A 26,486-nucleotide genomic window follows, 5' to 3' on the forward strand; every position below is an offset into this window, starting at 1 on the left:
GACTCAAAAAAAAAAAAAAAAAAAAAAAATAAAGACAAGATCGTGCTGTGTTATCTAGGCTGGCTTCGAAATCCTAGCTCAAGTGATCCTCCTGCCTTAGCCTCTCAAGTACATGTTCTTGTATGGACATGTATTTTCATTTCTCTGGGGTATTAACCCAAAAGTAGAATTGCTGGATCATATAGTAATTTTATGTATAGTTTTCTAAGTAATAGCCATACTATCTTCCACAGCAGCTGCACCATTTTATATTCCCACCAGCAATGCACAAGGGTTCCAGTTTCCCCACATTCTCACCAACACTCTTTATTTTCTGCTTTTTTGATTATAATCATTCTAGTGTTTGCAAATCAATAGCTAATTGTGGTTTTGATTTGCATTTCCCTGCTGCCTAATGGTGTTGAGCATCTTTTTATGTGATTTCTGGCCATTTGTCTATCTTCTTTGGATCTACTCAAATCCTTTGCCCACTTTTTAATTAGATTGTCATTTTATTATTGACTTGTAGGAATTCTTTATAAGTTTGGATATAAGTATCAGTTAAGTGATTTGCAAGTATTTTCTTCCATTCTTTAGGTTGTCTTTTCTCTTTTGTGATGGTATTATCTGCAACACGAATGCTTTTAATTTTGACTAATCCAGTTTATTGTTTTCCTTTTGTTGATTATGCTTTTAGTGTCATAACTTAGAAACCATTGCCTAACGTAAGGTCTTAAAGATTCACTCTTATGTTTCCTTCTAAGAATCTTTGTTTTAGCTTTTACATTTAGGTCTGTGATCCATTTTGAGTTAATTTTTGCTGTATTATGAGAAAGAAGTCAAATTGCAATTTTTCACATGTGGTTATCTAGTAGTGCCAGCCTTGTTTGTTGAAAAGACTATTCTTTTCCCATTGAAATAACTCATCCCTGTTTTATCATTCTTTTTAACTATGCTCTATTAGAGAAATACCTTTTTCTATTCTTTTCATAAAATGTAGATTTACCAAAATCAGAAGATTCATTTATGTGATGTTCTGTTGATTTGTTCACAGCCCAGCAGACCTGGTTATCCTAGCCCGAGGTCCAGTGAAGGATTTTATCCCAGTCCACAGCACATGGTACAGACCAATCATTACCAGGTATACTGGTCATTATAGATTTGAGTCTTTAGCACTTTTGAGATAGGGAGGTATATTGTGTATATTTCTGTTTTTTTAAATTTATATACTTATGAGTATGATTTGACTAGCAGAAAGCTAAGAAAATAAACACCCTAATTGTTGCCTGAGTGAATATTTTCTTGACACCCCATGCAGAAAAGCGTTCCTTATTCACTTAGTCTTTAAGAGGGCAGGACAAGCGCCTCCAGCAGTTCTTAGGCCCTTTCCCATCCTCTTGCTCTTATAATAAAGGGCAAGGTGAATACAGGGGGCAGCACTATGTGGAGGTGATACTGAAATGGGCAGTTTTTCTGGGTGGCAAAAATAAAATTCAAAATTACTTTAATAGAAACCAAATGAGATGTCATATGGACAAGTATGGAAAGTTTTAGACATACAGACAAATAACCCGTACAAATTTGAAAAGAGTATCCTTGAAAGAAAAAGACTTCAAAGTAATTTTTTTGTTTGTTTTTGAGGAAAAAGAATTAGGTTTTATTGAGGTATAATTTATAGTGAAACACACAGGTCTTAGTTTTAATAGGTGCGTACACCTGTGTTCCCATCCCTGTGTCAGAATCCAGAATATCTCTATCACTCCAGGAAGTAACCTTCTGCCCTTTCTTGTCAGTGCCAACTACTCTAGAAGCAAATGCTTTTCTCATTTCTACTACTGGAGATTCTTTTTGCCTATTCTAGAATTTTACAGAAATAGAATCATATAATGTGTGATTTTTAGGGTTTGGCTTCTTTTACTCATTGTAATGTCTGTGAGAGTCAAAGTCCTGTTGAGGGAGTTGGTACTTTCCTTTACCACCTCCTTCACAGAGTTATTGAGAGCATGATTTATTTTTATTTTCATTTTTAATTTTAAAGATGTGGAGTACAATTCAGGGTTAGGTATACAAATGTTCATTATACAGGTATCCTTGTTGATGAAGTGTGCCTTCCCATGAGAGCATGATTTATATTAAGCCATCTTGAGTCAATATGGACAAAAGTTCTTCACTGTTGGTACTAGGTAACACAGGAGAACGAAAGCCCTGTCTCTTACTAGAAAGAAAAGACCATACACCCCTGGTTGTCTAGAACAGTGAAACTGGATAAATTTCAGGCTGTCTACTGCTCCCAGGTTCTAATAACTAATTCTGAAGAGTGGAGCCCAAGAATACTACATTATTAATAAGCAGGCCCTGGTCGTTCTGATGCAGATAACTTGGCTATGTTTTACCTCATTAAAGAATTAACTGACAACCCTACCATATAATCCTAGCCTAATAGGCTATAGAAACAGTTACTCGTTCTGTTCTCTCTCTCTCTTGATTGAGAGAAGGAATCATATAAAGAAACTCTTATTTTCCTTCTGCCTTGAAATTTTTCTCCATGTCTAAACAAATATCTTCTCTCTATTTTAGTCATTGTTAGACCTTGAAAGTATGACTTCTCACCATCAGTCCCTAGTTTTATAGAGGACACACTTTTTTAGCAGGGATGGATTTTTTGGTTATTCTTCTTGGGCGGGGGTCGATTGAACAGGAAAGGAAAGTTCTAGAGTGGAGCATGGCTTAGCCATTTTTGTGGCTTCCTGTTGCTTCAGTATCCAGGAATGGGCTGCTCTTAGCATGTCTATAAAATGTGGAATTCCAAAGTAAATAATTTCGTATTTTCTAGTAAATATTTTCTTTACTTGTCTAATGCAGCCATAACAAATTACCTTTCTTGAGGGTTTAGTTGAGAATCTATTTCCTTGCCTTATCAACTACCATAGACCACCTACATTTCTTGGTTCACGGCCCCCACACTCCATGGTCAAAGCCAGCAATGTTAGAGCTCTCTGACCATTCTTCAGTGGTAATCTTTCTCCTCTTCCACTTCCCTCTTGTAATTTTAAGAATTTGTGATTATACTGGATCCACTCAGATAATCTAGGATGATCTCAGGTCCCTGATATAAAGTCACATCTGTAAAGTTTCTTTTTACCATATAAGGGAACATAGTCATATGTCCAAGAGAATAGAACATAAACATCTTTGGAGGGCCATTATTCTGCCTGCTACAATATTCTCTGTAATTTTAGTTACTTTGTTTCATTTGTAAAACAGAACTGTGCAGAAGTTATATCGTGGGCTGAACATTACCCTGCCTTCCAATTCATTTACAGGTTTCTGGCTACCCCGGTTCACATGGAATCACAGCCATGGCTGGCAGCATCTACCCAGGTCAGGCATCTCTTTTGGACCAAACAGATTCATGGAATCATAGACCTCAGGAGATAGCAATGTGGCAGCCCAATATGGAGGTAAACTGGTTGTTCTTGGGCTTCAGTTTGTTACTTTAGGAAGTGTGACTTAAGGTATCATCTATTTCTACATCCTGAGATTTCTTGATTTTGATGACTTACTTCTGAAATCATGATACCCCATCTACTGAAATGCTTTCTAATTTTGTGAATTTTTTTATCTTAAAGAAACACTCAAGAAGAAATACTACATTTATTTGAAAGGCAAAGCTGTAAACTGAATATAATTATATCCATGAGACCAAAGAAAAAACAGGAAGACAGAGCCCTTTAGTTTTGTGAACCATGTTAATTTTCACTAAATTTTCCTGGTAAAATCAAGAACTACTCCATACTAATATTTACCATATTATTAAAAATTATTTATTTGAGCCAAGAGCGGTGGTACACACCTTTTGTCCCAGCTGTTAGGGAGGCTGAGGTAGGAGGATCGTTTGAGGTCAGCTTTTTTTTTTGAGTCAGAGTCTCATTCTGTCACCCAAACTGGAGTGTAGTGGCACAAACACGGCTCATCATAGCCTCAAACTCCTGGGCTCAGGTGATCCTTTTGCTTCAGCCTCCCTAGTAGCTGGACTACAGGCACATGGCACCACACCCAACTTTTTAGTTTTTTTGTAGAGACAAGGTCTCACTATGTTGCCCAGGCTGTTCTCAAACTCCTGGACTCGAGCAATCCTCTTACCTCGGCCTTACACCTGGGATTACAGGTGTGAGTCACTGCACCCAGTCTCATCTCTTTGAAGAAAAAAAAAACGTATTTGAATCAAACAGCGTCTGTAGTTGTCTGCTATTTGTGTCCTTTCTCCTGGAGTAAACATGTTTCATGACGGCTTAATACTCTATAATACGTTATCATAGTTAACCTTCTGTTATTTTACTTTCAGATTGTTTCTATTTTTTTCTATAGGTAACAGTGCATGTTTTGCACATATCTTGGATTATTCTTTAGAATAGACCCCTTACAAGTGAATTGATGAACCTAACAATTGCATATGTGTTCAAGATGCTTAACACAACCTCCAGAAAAGTTATTCCCACAGGCACAGTATAAGAGACTGTTTCTACCACCTTTGCTATTTTGCTCATCTTTTTTGAAAGGCACATCAAGTAAGAGCATATGAATAGATTTATGAGACTGGACGTGCTGTTTTCAACCCCTCTTACAGGACCCTGCAGCATTGGACCTGCGAGGAATTGGACAGGTTTTGCCAACCCACCTGATGGAAGAGCGGCTGATTCGACAGCAACAGGAAATGGAAGAAGATCAGCGCTGGCTGGAAAAAGAGGAGAGATTTCTGGTAATTGTATTTCAGAAAGATATGTACCACTTTTCAAGCCCTGTTAGAATCTAGTACACTCTCTCAATTTAGTATATTACAGAGGATTGCAAAATGTCATCTTTACCAAAGCAGGAGTTAGTTTTTACATCTAATCGCTACAATTTGCAATAGTGGGTTATTTGCTTTTCTTGACTGCTTTTTAAGAATAAATTTCTAGTAGTGGCATTTCTTTGATTTTTGTATTACTATATTATTTATATAGAAACAACTCCCACTTAAGTGTCGGCTTGCACATAAAACGCAGCTGCTGCGGCTGTGTAATAGGACAGCTAAGATTTGCCTTCCTGGCATTCCTGACTGTATGAACCTCCTCCCGGATGTGTCTGGACTTATGGATGGGAAATGTCTTTCTTCAGGCAATGCTTGTTGACAGCCCCCTTCAGAAGTCCCTTGGGGACAGAGAGGAAGTGGTGGGACAGAGCAATCTCTGTGTGTTACTTGACACAAAGGTCCTTTTAGACTCATGGCCCCTGCTGCCAAGCATTTCTTTGCCGTCAACCTCAGAACTAGGGCCTGTGAGAACTCACTCCTCACTCTCCTTGAACCCTGAAAGACTACCTCAGTTTTCCTGAAATCGCCTGAAAAGAAACATGGCTAAAAGGAGTCAGGGTTCATTCTGTTTCCATAAAATCTTGAGCCAGTAACTATATTTGATCCCCCATACTTTGATTCAGCAAATAGTCACTGTGGAGGGATAGGATATAACCTCTGTTTTTATATTACTTCAAGTCTTATAGGCACAGAAACATTGGATCAACAAATATTGTTATTATATTGAGTGATTTCAAAATATATTCTACAGAATTCATCAACATGTGATTCTAATTCCATTCTCCTTTTTTTGAGTTGGAGTCTTACTCCGCCTCCCAGACTGGAGTGCAGTGGCATGCTCACGGGCACCCCAGCGTCGACCTGCTGGTCTCCAGCAATCCTTCCACCTCAACCTTCCAGGTAGCTGGAACTACAGGCACGCACTATCACACTCAGCTAATTTTTTATTTATTGTAGAGATGAGGTCTCGCCTAGTTGCCCGGGCTGGTCTCGAACACGTGGGCTCAGGCAATTCACTTGCCTTGACTTCCCAAAGTGCTGAGATTACAGGCTGAGCCACCAAGCCCAGCCTAATTCCATTCTTTATATTGGCTTTTATTTCTTATACTGTAGTTTAAAATTCAAGCAACTTACATACTCACGTTTGATGAAGCACATGTTAACGTATTAGAGATGGCCAGTGCATTAAGTTGCGCTCAGTACAGTACGTGTTAAGGCTGACTTCAGCAAACCTGCTATTTTGGTGCACATATGAGAACATGGAGTAGATCACACTAGGAAGGAGCTCTTTCTCACCTATTCTTTCTTAGGACTCAAGTGTCACACCTGCATCACATTTAGGTCACTGCCAACCAAGACTGATGGGCCCTTACTTAACGCACACACTTTCCACTGTGGAACAGGGAGAGCACAACAGTAAACAAGAGTAACTGTTTTGCTGACATGTATAATATTTGCCCCACGGCAGTCACCATCCTATACATTTCATCTCTAAAGTCATTCATAACCACCTTATGAGGAAGGGACAGATTGAAAATTCTGTGTTCAAACCACTTGAGGGCCTTGTGTGTTTCAGAATTCATTTTTTTAACCCAGAAAGTTAATGTAACATGATGCACATCATATATTATATAAGATTCCAGTAGCTTCCCAGAGTTACAACCACTAATATTTCTACAGGAAAATACAAATATTCCCATTAACAGGCAAATAAAGATAATGAAACTCCTCACATTCATTGAGGTCAGCTTTTACTACCAAATTAGTTTGCTTCAAACTTAAAAAACAAACTTACCATTTTCAGCACTATTTAGATTTTGTAAATGAGGATAGAGTAATGTGGGCCTATCCCTTTATGTTTCTCATTTTACAGAGGAAGCAGTAGAGACATAGATAGAGTAAGGTCACACAGCGAGTGAGTGGCAGATCCAAAATTCAGAACCAAGCAGCCCAGCTCCAGGGTCTGTGTCCCTAACCACTGTACTATGCTTTCTTCTTTACATGTATTTACACTACAATTATATAAAACATTAATGTTTTAGTGATTCACCTTTGGAACTGTTATCCTATGCTTTCAAAATTCTCAGTTAAATTAAAGCAAACCTTGAGATTATAAGACAAGTTGCAAAACATGTATTACTACTATTCGTATTTACTACTATTCGTATTTACTACTACTAATCTGGATGAATCAATTTGAATATTATATCTAGTCTAAGAATATATCTATTATTCCCTTGTCCTGCATGTTAAACTCTTTTGTCTAAACAAGTCACTTTTCCCAGGCAGCACTGATTTGTATTTTTAAAAGTATATGTTATAAATTCTCCAAACTAGAGTTTGTATTTCAGTCCCAATGTCCTGTGTATGACTGCATCTGAATAAATGGTGGAATGCCAATGTTGCAATGCTGCTCTGGTAAAAGAGAACGTGCAGCCAGAGCAGAAGAGGCTCTGCATATAATTAGAGGACGATGGGGGAGGCAGCAGAGCCCAGATAACATTTCACCAAGGCTTAAAGGAGACACTGGAATTTGCAGAGCAAACAATCTCAGGAAATAGATTCCAGGCAGAGAGAAGAGCATGGGTAGTGACGTGGGGTCATAAGACTGTATTCTAGCTGGATACTTCTGTATTTTCAGCTACTCAGGAGGCTGAAGTGGGAGGTGACTTGAGCCCAGGACTGGGCAACCTAGTGCCCAGCCTGGACAACCTAGTGAGACTCCCATCTCTAAAAAAAAAATTTTTTAAAGCTAATAATAAGCCCTGAAGGAGTGGAGGGCTAAGTGCCCCCAGACTCCTACTATGTATTATCTAAAATGTCTAATTTTCAACAAAAAAATTACAAAACTGTACACAAAGAACAGGAATGTGTGAATGATGCACCAAAACAAGAAGGGGGGAAAAGACTGTATTCTAAGAACTCCCTGTAGCTAGATGTGACCAAAGCAGAGCTTGTTCATGGGGAAGTAGAGAATGAGTTGAAGCACTCAGTCTGTCTTCCTAGGGATTTCAAATATTCTAAACAAAAGGCCCAAGATGTGCACATGCTGCTGGCTGGCCAGGTGTTACTGAGTTGTTTAAATATGATGAATTGCACAGATCCTAAATATACAGTTTGGTGAGTTTTGATAAATGTGTAAGCCCATGTAACCCATACGCTATACATAGACCATTTTCAGCACTCCAGATAGCTTCCAGATTATGTTCATAATTTACATAGAAAGTTGTGTGAATATCCCATAGGGATTCTGCTTAGTGCTGTGTTAAGTCTGCATAACACCCTAAGTGCTTTGTCATCCTCAGTGTGTTTCTCTTCCTAACTCAGGAGACAGATGTTCCCGGAATTTGTTTTGTGACTTCCTTGATTTCTTTCTTATACTTTTCATAATTTTCTTTAAATACCTATCTTATCTCCCTTATTAAACTACTAACCAGGCCGGGTGTTATGGCTCAAGCCTGGAATCTCAGCACTTTGGGAGGCCAAGGTAAGGGGATTGATTGCCTGAGCCCATGGGTTCAAGAACAACCCGGGCAACTTGGCAAGACCTCATCTCTACAATAAATCAAAAAATTCCTTAAAAAATAAAATAAAATAAACTACTAACCATTCATTAAGAACTTCCACTATAATGGAACCTCATTGTTATTTAACTTTTTAGCTGTGTAATTCTGTCTGTGCCAATGTAGTTGGCTTTTAGAAATTTATCTTTTATATTCTAACAATTTATCATATAAAGTCTTTTGGTCTCATTTCCTTGGATTTTCTGAATACACAGTTGTGTCACTTTTTAAAAATTTTTCTTTATTTTCAGTATTTGCATACCTTCTTTTCTGAAGCATCTATTACCATCTTTTGTAATTTAATATTGATTTTCATGAGAATGATTGATTTATTGTCATTATTGATCTCAATGTCAAAACAATATTTGTTTCCTAGATGAGTTGAATAATCTCCAACTCATCTTTGATTTGAGTATTTGCCTTCTAGTCATCCTTATTTGTCTGTTTTATCAGCACATCAAAGTCAGCATGTCCACAACTGTATTTGTAATGTTCCATAGCAAAGTTGTCTCTCCTTTTTTATTTTCTACGCCATTTCCCTGATTCCCCCAAGATAGAAACAGAAGTACTGTTCTTTCTATATTGTCACAGTCATTGACTGAGTCACCAAATCCTGTTAGTTCTAATTCTTAAATATATTTTTATTCTTTCCTCTGCTGTCTCTCTTTCTATTGTCCAAGTCCAGCCATGCTCACATCTCACCTGGACCATTTCAGCCTTCTTACTGACCCATCAGGTCACTGTGAAAGCTGTATGTCAGGAGTCTGTTAGGGTTAGGGTTGTGTTTTTTGTTGTTTTTTTTTTTGAGTTGGAGTCTCACTCTGTTGCCCAGGCTGGAATGCAGTGGCACACTCATGGTCACCCCAGCGTCAACCTGCTGGGCTCCAGCGATCCTTCCACCTCAGCCTTCCAAGTAGCCAGAACTACAGGTGTATGCTACCATGTCCGGCTAATTATTTTTTTTAATTGTAGGGACAACGTCTCGCCAGGTTTCCCGGGCTGGTCTCAAACTCACAGGCTAAGGCAATCCACTCACCTCGGCCTCCCAAAATCCTGGGATTATAGGCTGAGCCACTGAGTCTGGCTTGTTCTCTTCTCTTTCTAACTGATGTACACAAATGTGAAGTCCACAGTTCATTGAATTTTGACAGTTGTATGTACTCCAGTAGCTGCCACTTAGACCCATCTGTAGAACATCTCCATCAGCCCAAGGTGAACATGTGTCTTAGGTTGGCTTCCCCAGAACAGACCCTGAGGTGGACATGTTCAGGCAGCAGGTTTATTGGAAGGGTGAGAGAAGCAGGGCTGGGCCCACTGAGTCAGGGGAACTGGGCCTTTATCGCCTCACCCATTCCTCCACACCTACCAATGCCTCCAGGAAGGTGATCTAACATTGGTGGGAGGAGCAGAACTCAGCTGGGAGTCATCGGAAACACACACTCATAAGTGAGTGCCCCACCTGAGAGGAGCTGTGAGGTTGCCCCTGAGCAAATCTCCATTCTTCCCCAGTGTCCCCCTCTCAAGTCCTGCCCAATGTTTGATTACTCCAGCCCATCATGTTTTCTGAGGATGACAACTTGCAGGTGACAGTAATAAACTAGTTTGAAAGCTATTCTAAAGTCCTGTTGGAGGAGGGGTCAAGGTTTTATAGCAGAGAAAGAAAACACCCTGTCTTTCCTTCTTTCTTTCTTCATTCTCCATCAGTTTCTGAGTCATTGGCAGTAAGACCCAGTGGCGGCCTCTGCCTGTCTCCAGTGGGGCTTCTGCTAGCCGAGTTGTTACATACTTACCCCAGAAGTAGCCTCAGACAAGTGATATATTCTCTCAGCTTTGTTTCCACATCTGAAAAATAGAAAGGATTACAGCCCTGTTCCTCTCAAGGCAGCAGCAAGAAATATGTGGGGAAGCGTGCATTAAGAGTGCGTGCTCGGTGGCTCAGCCTGTAATCCCGTGCCTTTGGGAGGCTGAGGTGAGTGGATTGCCTGAGCCCGCGGGTTCGAGACCCACCTGGGCAACTTGGCAAGACCTCATCTCTACAATAAATCAAAAATCAGCCGGGCATGGTAGCGCACGCCTGTAGTTCCAGCTACTTGGAAGGCTGAGACAGAAGGATCACCGGAGCCCAGCAGGTCTAGGCTGCGCTGGCCGGGAGCGGCCACTGCACTCCAGTCTGGGCAACAGAGTGAGACTCCAACTCAAAAAAAAAAAAAAAAAAAGAGCACGTGCCCAACTATAAAGTGCTGAGCAAACAGCTGCCACTGCTGCTTGTCCCTCATGCTGGGCCACCTCTCTAGAATGCTTCGTGAAGTTCTGTTTGCCATCAGGCTCACTGCTGAATGGTGAGAGCTCCCATGTGTCCCGGGCCACCTCAGAGTCTGGCTGCGGGCAACAGGTAAAAGAGGATGCTAGCCACACTCCAGGGTCCCCTCTGTGGGTCCCCAACTGGGATTTGGGGGTCCTGGCACCTGAGCCTTACTCTCCCCTTGAGCAAATTACCTCTGTAAAGTACAGACAGTACTTTTCTCATAGGTTGGGATGAGAGTTAAGTGTGGTAACATACATAAACACTGGAGTGAGGAGGACTACGCCCTTAATTTTTCAGAGGGCTTTTAGCTCTCTTGCTCGGTTTGATCTCAGCTACAAAAACTGCATTGATGAGAAACTTCTGGAGCCTAAAGCATACACCTCATATGACGGAAAGTTCCCATGGATAGTTCCAGAATACCTTCAACCATGCCTATCAAAGACTAATGTAATAGACTGAGTGGGAGATTTTGTCTCCTAAGGGAATTTGCAAAGGAGTATTGCAAGCATCACTCAGGAACTGGATTTTCCTTTACTGAATATTTATTATTATAAAGAAACTACTTAGTTTTCCTATTGTTGGAGCATCCTTAAATGGATTTTCTTTGGCAGTGAGCCAACAAAGCTGCAGGATGTTTGAATGCAATGTATTTCTCCAAGGATGTTGAAACTGTGCAAGAAATGCGGCTTCTTGGGCTGAGGGGCTTCCAGTGCAGGGCTTCTCAAGCTTTGTGGAAGGGCCAGTTTGTATCTCTTTCTAAACCATTGTAGACCAATACTCTTGTGAAATAAAATTTTTAAATCAATGACTAGAAAAGGGAAATTTTTTAAAAGGCTTACAAAATATAAGCCATACTTTTAAAAATTATTATTTGAGCTCTAATAGTCCAAAAATTTGTTTTAAGTTGCTATAAAAATGTCTAAAGACGCTCACCTTCTGTTACCATGTTCATGAACTGGTCAGTACATTCAGAGACCCATTCTGGTCAACTGCTCTTTTACTATCACTTCCTTCAAAAAGGTCAGCTCTGCATCCTGTTAGACAAGTTCTAATTTTATTTGAAAAACTAACTTGCTTTCCCAGTAATATTGCCCACACTTTTTCTAGGTCAAAATAGATGTCTGCTGAATGCCTTCTGTTTTTAGAGCTCACAACTTTTTTTTTATGGTTTTCTCCTGCTAATCACTTTTATTATTTATTGAGTACTTTGTGTTAGGAGACCTTCTTCTGGATTGCTCCGTTTGACAGTCCTTTGCGAAACATGTTTTATGGTAACAGCTGAAAGGCTCTTGACCAAGGTTACATGGCCCATGACAACAGACATTCTGTACTCTACCTTTGTCTCCAGTTCAGATACGGTCCTTTCTGAGCTAGTGCTGTGCCTGCAGATTCACTGCTATAAAAGCTGTCTTGCAAATTGACCAGTTTGCCAGAGAGTGCTGGGCAACCCTGATTAGAACTTCAATCTGTTGAGAGGGCTTTCTTTCCTATTGGGCATTACTTTAAAATAGAGTAACTTTGTGACTTGTTTCTTTTTATTACTGCACAGGAATTTTCTAATATGGTACTATGCTTAAAACAGGATTTTAACTTTACAGTGAGAAAGTCCTATCTATATAAAGCCTACTTTGTGTTCTGAGAAAGAAAAGAAATATTTGAGCTTTTTTCCCCCCTCACATAGCAGACCCAGTCAGGCTGAATAAAAGGTGAATGCTGAGATGGGGAGCTAGAGAGCAATGGCGAGAGCCCGTGTATCAGAGAAAGACTGCTGTCCCCATCTCTGCTCCTCAGCGAGGCCACAGCCCTCCTAGTTACCCCCTCATGCTAAATTCCAGATTTGAAAGGAATCTAGTATAGTCAGAAGAGAAAGGACTTTCATCTGCCTTAAGTTTGACCTTTTCTAGAGCCATAGCAACATGAGAGTAGAGACTAACTGGCCTGTTTATTGCTGTGTCCCCAGAATGCAGAAGAGGGCCTTCACATTCTGTGGAGTAACAACTCTCATCTGCTCCTGGTGGGATCATGCCTTCTGCATCTGATCCATCAATTGATCTTCTGGTCTAGGCCTGAGAGGATTGAGTGCATATGCCTACACATAAAAGAATGTTCATCCCTGAATTGTACCCTACATCTTTAAAATAAAATTTTTTTTAGAAAAAGAATGCTCATAACAGCATTCATTTGTGGTAGCCAAGAACTGGAAGTAATCAATCTGCTTGCCCCATTAGCAGCAGAATGGATAAATTCTTACAATGGAATGTTGCACAATAATACAAAATAATAAACTATGGCCATACTACCACAGGAATGAATCTTATGAACATAATGTTCACAAAAGACTCCAGACACAGAAGACTTCATCTTTCCCAGTCCACTTACATGAAGTTCAGAAACAGGAGCAATCTATGGGTCTGGAAGTCAGACCAGTGGCCCCTTTGGCAAGTTGGGGGCAGGTATTAACTGGGCGAGGGTATGCTGGAGTTTGCAGTTGCCTGTTAGCTGTCTTGATCTGGGTGGTATGTCCTGCATCCCTGGTGGGGAAAATGTAATCAAATTGTCCCAAACATTCTTTATGTCTGTATAAGATTTTAAATATAAACTGCATCATTTTATCTTTGATATACTGTCTTTAGAATATTCTAGAGGGAGGACTCAGAAGGACTTTATTCAGTAGTAGCAATAAGAAGAGAACTCGTTCTTTCTGATTGGCTGTCTTTGCCTGTATTGCTCTTCAGCTCCCAACTTGGCACTCATCTTTCATTCAGACAGGCTGTGTCTACTATATAAGAATAAAAGCTCAAGCATTTATTTTTTTCACAGAACACAAGTGGACTTTATATAGATAGGTCTTTCTTGTTTTAAAATTAAGATCCTGTCTTTAGGAACATCACATTAGGGAATTCTGCATTTAAAAAGTCATTTTATGAGCTTTATAGGGAAATTAAAATAGATAATTCATGCAAATGCATGAAACACAGTACCTTACTCTATAAGCAAACAATAAGTGAGTCGCTTTTTTTGGTTTTTTAAGTAAAAAAGTAAAATGCTTTCTGCCCATAAAAGGTTCTTACTATCTATTGACTGAGCCCACCTCCACTGTTTTAGAGCTATGTTGTCCTAAGCAACTAAGGCTTTCTGACCTGGTTCCTCATCTATAAAATATCTCTTCTGCCTTGAAATATTCCTTCGGTAGATGTTTACTGCATATCTACTGTGTGCATAGTGCTGCCAGGTACTTCCTTAATTCTGGGAATGATCATCTGAGGTGGGTGTTATTCTACCCATTTTACTGGTGAGCAACTAGATCCACTTGCCTTCTTGGACAATCAGTTCATGGGAAAAAATGCTCAGGGCATTCATTCCCTCCACCTGTTTGTGCAGCATTCTACCAGGTCACAGATACGATGATGAAGCAGATACTGCTCCTTAGCCTCTATCTTTATAGTGCTTAGTGTCTAGTGATAAGAGGCAGAAATGTTCAACTGTTTGTGAAAAGGGAGGAGGGGCAAATTACAATAATGTATAGTATTTTGTTTATGAATTGGTGGAGTTTTAAAATGACAATGCAGTAGTGCTTAGGTACAGTGAAAGAAGTACCCTTGTACTCCCATGCACTACTGACATAGGTGAAAATCAGGATGGTCTTGAGCAATCTGGAAACTTATACCAATAATTTTTCAAATTTTCAAAACTTTGACTCAGTAATTTCTTTCTTAAGCATCTTTCCGAGGCCAGACATGGTGGCTCACTCCAATAATCTCAGCACTTTGGAAGACTGAGGCAGGAGGATGACTTGAGCCCCAGAAGTTCAAGATCAGCCTGGGCAGCATAGTGAGACTTCATCTCTACAAAAAATAAAACAATTAGCTGAGTGTGGTGGCATGCGCCTGCAGTCCCAGCTACTCAAGAGGCTGAGATAGGAGGATCACTTGAGTCCAGGAGACCGAGGCTACAGTCAGCCGAGATCACACCACACCACTGCACAGCAGCCTGGGCTACAGTGAGACCCTGTCTCAAAAAAAACAAAAAAAAGCCTGTCTCAAGCCAGGAACAGTGGCATACTGTAATCCCAGCTACTTGAGAATCTAAGGGAGGATGGCTTGAGCCCAGGAGTTCGAGACCAACTTGGGTAACATAGTAAAACACCCATCTCAAAAAAAGAAAAAAAAAGAAATCTGTTGTCCAGAAAAATAAATAATCAGGGACTTAGTCAAAGATTTGTATAAGGAAGTGTTCATTCACAGTCTATTTATACAATTGAAAATTTGAAAATGACCCAAATGTCCAACAACAGGAGAACTATTTATTTTAACATTTGTAAGACACTGACTTAGTATTTTGCCGATTTTTTTTTAAGGAATGAGGTCTTGCTCTGTCACCTAGGCTGGAGTACAGTGGCACAATCATAGCTCACTGCAGCCTTGAACCCTGGGTTTAAACAGTTCTCTCATCTCAGCATCCTGAGTAGCTGGGATTACAGTTGTGAGCCACTACATCTGGCTACTTTGTGAATATTAACTCATTTCATCCTCTTAATAATCCTGTGTGGTAGTTGTAATTACTGTTCCATTTTAGAGATGAAGCAATTGAAGTGTCGGTCACACAGCTTGTAAGGTCTGGAGCCTGATCTGAACCCAGACAGATAACAATCAGACATGACTTTTGCCTTCTTTGCTTACTTACTCTCTGCTACCACTCTAAGAACTGTCTATTCTGTTTCCGGGTACCTCTGATTATTAGAGCAGTTTTCCATAAATGAACTAAACTCTTCCCTATAATCAGAGGCAACACACTAGTTTCACCCTTTCTCATATGACAACCCTGAGGCTCATTAACAGCTTCCAGAGTTGTGTTTTAGTGATTAGCTATCAGCAGCTCCTTTGCCCATTTCCTGGTATTACCTGTTCTCAGACCATGGCATTCACAGGGTCCACTACACCATAGGCACTGTGCTACATCGAGGAAGAGAGAGGGGAAGGGAGGAGGTAGGCAAAGAACACTGCAGGGGCCCTGTCCTGGAGAGAAGTTCACCTCTGACATCTGAGCCATCAGAGGATCGCTATGATCTTAACTGTGGGTGTGTCCTTCACCAGCTTCCCACTACAACCCAGCACCCATGACTGGCTCTGTGCCCACATGGGCTCTAATGGATGGAAAGAGGTGCACGGCCTTGAATGCCACAAAGAAAACTTTGAACTTGATCAGTACAGACATGGAAAAATAGTCAAGATGAGAAGCAGTACCTTAATTAAAGATAGTCAAGAATGGAGGCAGAAAAACTCGTTAGGAAGCTGGTACTGTGAAGAGGTTTGGGCTGCAGCTGTGGAACTGGAAAAGTGCCAGGCCCTTGTCAGGTACAAGAAATAGGAGATAAGAAGGGTGAAACTTGCATGTTGCCTTTGATTACAGGGCAGATTTTAGCTTATTTATGGAATGAGCTTATCTAATGAGAGAAGTAATAACTGCATGATATGTGCCAAGATAGAGAATCTCTGTAAGGATTCTAAGAAGTGACCGATTCTGCTTGAAGAGGAAGAGGGGAACATGCTACAGAGAAAGAGTGTTGGGGCTAAGTCTTGAAGAGTGAGCAGAAATTTTCCAGGCAGAAGTGTGTGACCATTTACAGGAAAAGGTCAGTGTGGCTGACTGAGGGCTCCATAAAACCCAGTACTGCCAGGCATATGGTTGTTTTCATAAGGAAAAAGCCTTCTAACTGGTACCTTCACTGTCATGGCATGTAACCTTCTGATATTTTTGAAATTTAAATCTAGATTTCTGGTGGGGCACAGTGGCTCATACCTGTGATCCCGGCACTTTGGGAGATAGAGGTGAGAGGATTGCCTGAGCCCAGGGGTTCAAGACCAGCTTGACAAGACCTTGTCTCTACAATAAATCAAAAAATTAGCCAGATGTGGTGGCATGGGCCTGTAATTCCAGCTACTTGGAAGGCTGAGGCAGAAGGATTGCCTGAACCCAGCAGGTTGAGGCTGCGGTAACCATGAGCATGCCAATGCACCCCAGCCTGGGCAACAGAGTGATACTTCAACTCAAAAGGAAAAAAATCCAGATTTCTCTGTTTTTCTGTATTCTGGAGGCATTGTAGAAAAACAGTCTTGTAGTCGTACCCATTTGCTGCTTTGGCAAGACAGCCAAATCCATATAAGCCTTACTCTGCCAGGAAGCAGAAAGTAATGACTAGTGTTTTTACCCTGGGCCTGGAGTTCCCTCTGTGAAGAGGAAAGCCTGCTCCTCCCAGGAGAGGGGGCATGCAGGTTCTCCATTCAGCACTAAGTGGGCCATGGTGCAGGTGCCAGTCTGTAAGATGTGTGTGGGGAGAGCAAATGGGGGCTCTTCCAAAGGCAGCTGACTGCTTTCATCATCCCTGGGTTTGAGAATTGTTTTGAAATTGGGGAACTTTCAGCTCTTTCAGGGGACAACTGTATCATAAAAAGAAGGAATTTAGAACAGAATTTGTCAGTAATTTTCAAATCAAAATGTACACTGTTTTGGTTTTGTTTTAATTTCCTTAGAAACCTGATGTGAGGCTCTCTCGAGGCAGCATCGACAGGGAAGATGGAAGTCTTCAGGGCCCGGTAAGCAGCTGCCTGAGTGTTCACTGGGATTGGATTTCAGATTCTTGTGTGGATGGATCAGCATGTCTGTGTCCTGAGATAGCCAAGCTTACTGTTATTTGTAATATGGAACAGAATATTCTAAAAATAAAATGTACAATCTAACTCAGGTTGTGAAAATATATGTTATATAGCCCAGAATTTCTATTCAGATTCAGATGTTTTCTGCCCCATCACTGACACAGGATTTTTAGTAGTGAGGGAAACTCATTGCAACCTAAAGAAACAGGTACACTGTCATTGCACAAATATCATTTGCTAAATCTTTGTACTCTTATTGCAAGGTTATAAAAGGTTCTATAAAGCTGGGCTCGGTGGCTCAGCCTGTAATCCCGCACCTTTGGGAGGCCAAGGTGAGTGGATTGCCTGAGCCTGTGGGTTCGAGACCCACCTGGGCAGGCGAGACCTCATCTCTACAATAAAATCAAAAAATTAGCCGGGCATGGTAGCGCGCGCCTGTAATTCCGGCTACTCAGAAGGCTGAGGCGGAAGGATCGCCGGAGCCCAGCAGGTCGAGGCTGCGGTGGCCAGGAGCGGCCACTGCACTCCAGTCTGGGCAACAGAGTGAGACTCCAACTCAAAAAAAAAAGATTCTATAGTCACATAAAACTTGTTCAAGCAAGATTTTTTTCTTTCAGGTGTTGCAGAGAGAAATGCCTGAAATTCTCTTTAAAGCACTAGCTTATGATTATTCCAAATAGATTTAAAGCCTGCAAGAAATATTCCCTGATATTTGAAGAAAAGTAGTTTAAATTGTTTTGTTGGGATTTCCATCAGCAGATGTCTGTTTAAAATAAGTGCGAATTTCTTTAAACACTTACTCTGCCTGTCAAGTAGCAGACTTATGGATTTAAAGTTCTACCCTAATAAGGGTGAAACTCTGAGCTAACTTCTAGTCATACATGCATGCCTACAACTGTCAACACTTACCTTAAAATCTTTTGAATATTTTTCTATATGAAATAGCAACCAATTTTGAAATAAAAGTGCAGTAAATGTTTTTAGATCTTTCCATAATAAGCCTCTTTGAATGGGATGCAGCACCTACCTTAATCATAATTTCTTGTTCTCCTAAGACTGTGTCATCATCCAGCTTCAAGGTACACCATTATAGAATGACTGTACCTGGAATTTTTCCTGATCTGTGCCCTAAAAATTCCATCTGTCCTGAGATCTGGCACCTAGAAGATTTGCCAGTTGGCAGCTTGTGAAAGTTGGGCATTTCCCGTCAGAGCTGGCTCCATGGACTCCACATACAGTACATGTCAAGCATTCTTTAGTTCATGAGCCACAAGGTCATTTAGCATCTCCATACCCTGAGTTCCTCTTTAGGTTGAAAAGCTAATGAGTAAAAAGCAGTCAGTCCTGAATTGTTAAGAAGGAGTAAGAGTCCGTGTGAAAATAAACCCTGTTCAAGAGACTAGCTATTCAGAACATTGCTGATAGGAAATTTGTTAATAAAGGAAAATTCTTTTTGTTCTGGTATGTGGCACGTCAAAGGTACTTTACTAGAAAATTTGTGAAGTTAATTAATCAAACCTGGGTAGGTGTATTCAGAAAATGCTTCTTCATTAATAAAACTTGTTAAGGAAATACTGTTTGGCAAGAAAAAAATGAAGAATTATAAGACAATCAAATGACCTGTGTTGGGCCTGCCTGCCATCTCAGTTTGCTATGTGCCAGGCCTATGCAATAGTAAGAGTAGTTAGTACTGACTGAAAACCTTAGTGCCACAAGGTGCTGTACTAAGTGCTCTACATGTGGCACTGTGCTGAGTACTTACATTACTCCTGACAAATTAGGCAGTGTCATCATCCATATTTCACAAATTACTAACCGAGGCTGAAAGAAAACTTGCCCCAAATTCCCCTATCTCAGAGCCAGAGGTCAAGCAGTGCATTTACACACAGGTGGACAACCTGGCTCAATAGGCCTTCCTCACTTCCTATCCTGGGGACTGTTAATGCACCGTGATCGTCTCTGGTTTTTGCTCTTTTAGCTTTCCTAAAGATAACAGTTTGGATTTGGCTTCTTTTTTGAAACACTCTAGCTTTATACTTTTGAAAGTGTGCCACAGTTACAGGGAGACCCTTTTGGATAGAAAGCAATGTAGATTATAAATGAATGTCAACTAGCTAATAAACATAACTGGATAAACATAAAATCGATCCCATCAGTGAGCATTAAAAGTAAAAACCTTAGCCGGGCTCGGTGGCTCAGTCTGTAATCCCAGCACTTTGGGAGGCCGAGGCGAGTGGATTGCCTGAGCCTGCAGGTTCAAGACCCGCCTGGGCAACTTGGTGAGACCTCATCTCTACAATAAATCAAAAATTAGCCAGGCGTGGTAGCGCACGCCTATAGTTCTGACTACTTGGAAGGCTGAGGCTGAAAGATCACTGGAGCCCAGCAGATCGAGGCTGCGGTGGCCAGGAGCGTGCCACTGCACTCCAGTCTGGGTGACAGAGTGAGACTTCAACTCAGGAAAAAAACCTATTTGAACTTTAAAATAACATATAAGTTGACAGCATGCTCATTTTGTGACAGCCATCCATTATTAGGTAAGTGTTATTAGCCTCAGTTTACAAATGGAAAAACCAAGACCCCAAACAGTTTCATGACTTTTCCAAAGTCCACAGCTGGATGTTCACAGAACCATGAGCAAGACCTGGCTTCAAACACTCATTCCGTCAGACTTCTGAGACCAGGACTTTCCTTTTCTCTGCATGCCATTCAAGAACAAAACAATGTAACTGCCTAGCACATCTCTTTGAACATTCACACACACTTGCCAGATTATTCCAGAATGTTCTGAGAATAGGATTTTATAGTTAAATAAACTTCCTTGTTACTTGAGTATCAACCAGAAAGTTGTTTTTATATTTTAAACCTTTTAAAATGCATCTGGATTTTGCTGCCTAAATCAGTGAGTACTGCAAAGCCAACAGACTGTGTCTATTGTTTCCACCATTCTGCCTCCCTCACTCCTCTCTAGCTACACTGGCCACTGCGCTCTTCCTCAAACACTTGGTTTGCCCCTGCTTGGGGTTGTTCCCTCTCCAGGCTGCTTTTTTCCCAGATTGCTGCAAGACTTTCCTTACCTCAGGTCTGTGCTCAAAGACCACCTTCTCAAAGGGCTTGACTTCTTACTTAAAACTGCAGCTTCTTTCCCTTCCATCTCCAGCTGTCTCCTTTCTCCTCTGGACACAGCTTCTTCTAAGAGCACAGAATGTGCTGCAATATATGTTTTTTGTTATTGCCTGTCCTCCCTCCACCACATTGTTAGCTCCACAGGGGCAGGATCTTTGTATACCTAGAATAGTGCTTGAAACAAAGCAGGTGTTTAGTAACTGTCAAATAAATGAATGATATGAAAAGTAGAAAGTACTGCACAAAAGTAAGTTGTTAAGGAATCATTCTTCACACCTTCAAACTCTGAGGGTTTTGCAAGCCTTTTAAATCAAGAGTGTTAAATGGCATGTCAAAAGCAACTTGATCTGGAGGAAGGAGCAATTTTAATTGTGTGCTGTTTCATAGCCCTTGTATTTTAAAGAAATTGATCTCTTTTCACAAGAAAGTAAAGCCCCTTAAATTGTATATATTAACCAATTCATTATTTGAAAATAAGCATGAAAAGTCTATCTTTTCAGAAATGGAACATAGTTCTAAAAGAATTTTTTTCCATGTAGTTAGCCTTAGAAAGATTATTTTAAATGCAGTTTCAGGCTGGGCTCATGCCTATAATCCCAGCACTGTGGAAGGCCAAGGTAGGAGGATTGTTTAAGCCCAGGAGTTCAAGATTAGCTTAGGCAACATAGATCTTGTCTGTATATGTAGAAAATATAATAATGAATATAATTTCAGGCATGACAATCTGAAAAAGAACTGGTCTTATATGGGACTATCTTTTTATCCTGCCCTAGGGCATAAATTCCAGGCTGTGGTCTGGCTTCTCTGGCTTGACCTGGAACTAATGAAGGTGTAACACCAAGTCCTGACACACGGAATGCTTCAGGGGTGATGCTTGTAGGCCCATGGGATATCTGCACACCCATTGCAACCAAGCCCCTCTCGTTATCATTGTTCTGGTTACCTTCTTATTGTGATAAATGTGGTTGGGAGGCTAGGTGGGAGTGTCCTGAGCCCTGGGATGAGCTGCTGAGAAGGCATGGGATCTGGAGGTAAACTAGAGCAGTCCATGTGAGAACATTTTAAATTGGGTGTGACCTCCCATTTGTGGTCCCAGAGTATCCATGCTTGCTTCTTTCACAGTCCTTTCCATACATCCTGTTGTCCTCATCGGCTTACTTGCCTGATCCGCCACCTCATCTAAGACCTTAAGGCAGAACACCAGTATCTAGTCCAGAAGTTCAAAGGGACAGGTGGACAGGGTGAGAGAGGGAGGTCATTACCCTGTTGTGCACATTGGTACATTGATTGACCTTTTCTTTTCCCACAGACGGGAAACCAACACATCTATCAGCCTGTGGGTAAACCAGGTAAATGAAGAAATGAATTTTGTGTCAAGAAGATTGTATAATTTGGTGGGAGCAGGCTTTTAGAGTTGTCATGTCATAACTTTAGAATACCCTCATGATTATTTAATAGTTTTCCCTCAACAGACCACAGCAAAGATGTCATTTACTGTATATCCAGATCATGACTAAATTGTTAGAAAAAAGAATATAGCCAGGTGCAGTGGCTCAAGCCTATAATTCCAGCACTTTGGGAGGCCAAGGCAAGAGGATTGCCTGAACTCAGGGCTTTGAGACCAACCTGGCCAACTTGGTGAGACCTCATCTCTACAATACATCAAAAAATAAGCCGAATGTGGTAGCACACACCTGTAGTTCTAGCTACTCGGAAGGCTGAGGTGGAAGGATCACCTGAGCCCCGTGAGCATGCCACTGCACTCCAGCCTGGGCGACAGTGAGACTCCAACTCAAAAAAAAAGAAAAGAAAAACATAATGTATTGTTATAATGCATCAGAAATGCCTCCTGCTGGGTGTGGTGACTCAAGCCTTAATCCCAGCACTTTGGGAGGCTGAGGTGAGAGGATTGCCTGAGCCCAGGGGTTCGAGACCAGGCTGGGCAACTTGGCGAGACCTCGTCTCTATAATAAATCAAAAAAAGAAAAAAGAAATGCCTCCTTAGAATGCAAGATGTCTGTTGTAAGAATGCCGGTAGGCATTTGTTTATTTGGTAGTGATTTACTTTCTCTTATTAACATACAATACTTAATGGGAATCCTTCCATTTTCCCAGATCCTGCAGCTCCACCAAAGAAACCGCCTCGCCCTGGAGCCCCCGGTCATCTGGGTAGCCTTGCCAGTCTCAGCAGCCCTGGGGACAGTTACAACGAGGGCGTAAAGGTGGGCGTCTGACCCTGTGCAGTACACTCTGCTCACAGGGTTTGTTCCCTTTTCGATAACATTTGAGTCATAGAGTGGAGTCAGGACTGAAAATGGGGATGGTGCAGAGCGGGACTGCAGTGTGATCCAGGAGTCAGTTGGTCTGGTTTTGAACCCTTCTGAGAGTCAGGGAAAAACTTTACCCAAACATTTTCTTCTCCATTTTTCTCTCAGTATGATGGATTTTAGGAACTCAGTCAGATTCTAATTTTGTGTGTACTTCTTCCTCCAATCAAACAGAATGTTTCTTTGGAATAGAAAACTGAGATTGCTTTTGGTTTTAAAAATTAATTAAACCAGGATGCCTGGGGTAAGTGAGGACCTTCTGCAGGCTCACTATCCAAGATTATAAATGTAGCTTTATGGAAAGTTTCATTATTTCCCAGCTAGGGTCAGAACTGCACTTTTGAAAGCAATGTGTGCTAAGTCGATCCATCCTCAGACCAAGGGGAGTGCTTGACTCAGGCACAAACAACCATAAGCCTCTCCTTAGTCAGGGGAACCTCTTCACTCACTGCCCGAGGGGTGTGCAGCTGGAAGGAACCCCTAGTGTCTGTGACTCTCCTGGTTCCCACCAGCCCCCACAGAGTGCTGGAGCCACTAGAGCATCACAGGAGCAGCCTTCCTCTCTGGGAGAAGTCATGAACGAGGCTCTCCTTTTCTTGCCTGGCTTGTCCAAGGAGATGGGATGTTACTACTTTCTGCTAGAGATAACAAAGTACTTCTCAGAGTGTATCCTGTTTCTCAATTCTGATGCACCTTTGTTTTTTACATTTTAATATCTCTAAAACAGGGATGCTGTGTTGGTTTACTTGGCAATATCTTTTTCTTAGTGGTGTTAACAAATGGTACATCTTATAGTGGATGACATCTTAAAATCCAGTAAATATCAAGTTAAGATAAACTTATCAGGAGGTTAAGATAAACTCTGTTGGACCAGTAGCCACCATGTGTTGAGTGCCTTCCCTGTGCCATGTGCTACAACAGACCTTTTCATGTAAATTCTTGCCTCAGCCTAACAAGATTGGAGGTGGTATCATTTCTCACATGAGACGACCAGGGTTCACAGAAGTTAAGCAAGCATGTTCAAAGTTACACACAGCCTCCCCGTTGCTGAGCCAACATGACCACAGCCCTAGCTAACTGAACACTTGACTCAAAGGCACCCCCCAAGAGCCAGCACTGGCAAGTTCTTAGTTAGATAGAGATATATTGTTGTTCTCTTAGAGGAGTCAGAGAGTTCGTTCTGGGGAAGAGAATAACGTCTTCTCCAGACCCAGGGTGATAAATGTAGCTCAGAAGGCGGGGGCTTGCCAGTGTTCATTCAGGAAGTGACCAGAGAGTGCATGATGTGTCACTGGCGTGGACTAGCCTGCTCCCTTTAGGCACAGTACAACTGGGCCAGAGATGCCCCTGTCCCATGGGTTGGTGCCCAGAGTTCATGTTCACGGGTTGTCAGCTCCTGGAAATCGGCAGCTTCCACAGTTCATCGGGCCTCCAGTCCCAAAAATGCTCCCAGCAGCTCTGTTAGGGGCACACTGGGTATTCTCAGGGGAGAACCTAGGAACAATATAACCCTTCCTAATACCCTTTCTGAAAATAAAATTTTTTTTTGAGTTGGAGTCCCACTCCATTGCCCAGGCTGGAGTGCAGTGGCACATTCATGGCCACCCCAGCATCGACCTTCTGGGCTCCATGAATCCTTCCGCCTCAGCCTTCCAAGTAGCAGGAACTACAGGCGCGAGCTGTCACACCCAGCTAATTTTTTTTTTCTTTGACTTACTGTAGAGATGAGGTCGCACCAAGTTGCCCATGCTGGTCTCTAACCCGCGGACTCAGACAATAGACTTGCCTCGACCTCCCAAAGTGCTGGGATTGCAGGCTGAACCACCGAGCCCGGCCAAACAAATTTTTTAAAAAGAGCTGCGTGTAGTGGCATGCCCCTGTAGTCCCAGCTACTCAGCAGGCCAAGGCAGGAAGATTGCTTGAAACCAGGAGTTCAAGGCCAGCCTAGACAACATAGTAAGTCCTAATCTCTACAAAAAAATTAAAGGTTAACCATGTGTAGTGGTGCACACCTGTAGTCTTAACTACTCAGGAAACTAAGGCAGAAGAATCACTTGAGCCCAGGAGTTCAAACTCAGCCTAGACAACTTAGGAGGCCCCATCTGTTAAAAAAGGAAAAAAAAAAAAAAAAAAGAAAGAGGGTAAAAAAAAATTAGGCTAATGAACTTTTTTCATTTTCATAAGCCACAAAAGCAAACTTTCAAAATGGTTTGTATTACAATGAGAAACAAACTTTAGAAGTAGAGCATATACCACCTTAGAATTCTGACGTATGTTCATCTTTCACAGTTGGGATAACATAATAAATGTAATAAGGAACATTCTTAATATAGGATATTAAGCAAGTAGAGATCTTGATAAAAACAATATGCTTACTTAAACTATATATTTTTTTTTTGTTTTTTTTTTTTTTGAGTTGGAGTCTCACTCTGTTGCCAGGGGGAGTGCAGTGGCACGCTCCCGGCCACCGCAGCCTGAACCTGCTGGGCTCTGGCGATCCTTCCGCCTCAGCCTTCCAAGTAGCTGGAACTACAGGCAGAACTACCACGCCCGGCTAATTTTTTTTTATTGTAGAGATGAGGTCTCGCCAAGTTGCCCAGGCGGGTTTCGGACCTGCAGGCTCAGGCAATCCACTCACCTCAGCCTCCCAAAGCGCGGGATTACAGACTGAGCCACCGCGCCCAGCTACTTAAACTATATTAAGTAAAAGATTTAAAAATAAAAAATGTGAAACATATACCTCTGTTTCTTCATTATCTGTTTGGTAGAAGCTATGGTATCCAGTCGAAAAACAATATTGTTTTAATACAGAAATGCTTACTTTTAACTGTGAATAACTAAAATAATATATTTAAGAACATTTAGCCAGAAATCAGTCTCAATTTTCCCTTAGTGGCTTTACATTTTGGTTAATTTCTGAGTCTTCAGGCCTCAGCCTAAGTGCTCGTTCAGGAAGTGAATGGAGTTGGCTGTGTCTGTAGAGGGTAGTGGTTTATTGTTAACTGCCTACCAAGCAGTTTCCAAGTTGTCAAGTCCCAGAAAATGGAAAACCAATAGAATGTCTCTTTTGGGGGGGGGGGTGGAGTCTCACTTCTACCCTCCTGTGCTTGGACGGGCTGACCTGCGGGCTGCTGCCTGCCTGGACTTCCCCTCTAGTCTCCTTTAGCCCTCTCTGCCTGAGATGGGAGGAGGAGAGCCCATTACCTGCCCGATCCCCATTCATCCTAGTCTGTTCTGGATGTGCCCTGCTCCCTGAGGAGAGAGCCAGCTCCCATCTCCCTTGCCAGCCCTTCTCTCCTAACAAAAAAAAAACCCAATCTGAGAAGAGACTATGAGTTGGGTAGATCATCTTTATACTCCCAAACACACACTAAGTTTAGATAGCCACCTAAAGTAAGACTAGAGAGTGTCTAAAGCACGTGATACCCCAGATGCTCACCTCTGGCATGTCTAAACGAGGCTGGCTGATAGCTAATTCATAGATTGCCCGGGCTCTCTCAATGTCACCAAGGATTGTCTCTAATTCTGCAAATTTAATCCAGGAGGTGCAATTTTCAGGTCCAAATTCCAAGAACTTCTCATAAAGCTTTCGGCATCTGTCAAACTCTCGAAGTTGTAGTTCCAACTCTATGTATACTTTAAATAACTTGTTTTTTGGACATTTGCCTATGGAAGTTCCCT

The 26,486-nt window shown here is 41.5% G+C and overlaps 1 protein-coding gene across 14 annotated transcripts in view; it reads left to right on the top strand.

Moving 5' to 3' along the window:
- The window catches only part of PTK2 (protein tyrosine kinase 2), a 286,007-nt gene that overhangs the window by 249,135 nt on the left and 10,386 nt on the right, over positions 1–26,486 (top strand). For 12 of the 14 annotated variants that reach the window (XM_021707659.1, XM_021707660.1, XM_021707661.1 and 9 more), the window contains 6 exons: positions 1,034–1,120; positions 3,303–3,440; positions 4,607–4,738; positions 17,230–17,292; positions 21,788–21,827; positions 22,594–22,700. In XM_021707659.1, coding sequence (XP_021563334.1) covers positions 1,034–1,120; positions 3,303–3,440; positions 4,607–4,738; positions 17,230–17,292; positions 21,788–21,827; positions 22,594–22,700 — 567 coding nt within the window. The remainder of the gene's footprint in view (positions 1–1,033; positions 1,121–3,302; positions 3,441–4,606; positions 4,739–17,229; positions 17,293–21,787; positions 21,828–22,593; positions 22,701–26,486) is intronic. The other 2 variants (XM_021707665.1, XM_021707666.1) reach the window with 1 other exon arrangement.

Source organism: Carlito syrichta, unplaced genomic scaffold (genome assembly GCF_000164805.1).
Source record: "Carlito syrichta isolate Samal-C Ts95f unplaced genomic scaffold, Tarsius_syrichta-2.0.1 Scaffold123331, whole genome shotgun sequence".
Classification (NCBI taxonomy): Eukaryota; Metazoa; Chordata; class Mammalia; order Primates; family Tarsiidae; genus Carlito; species Carlito syrichta.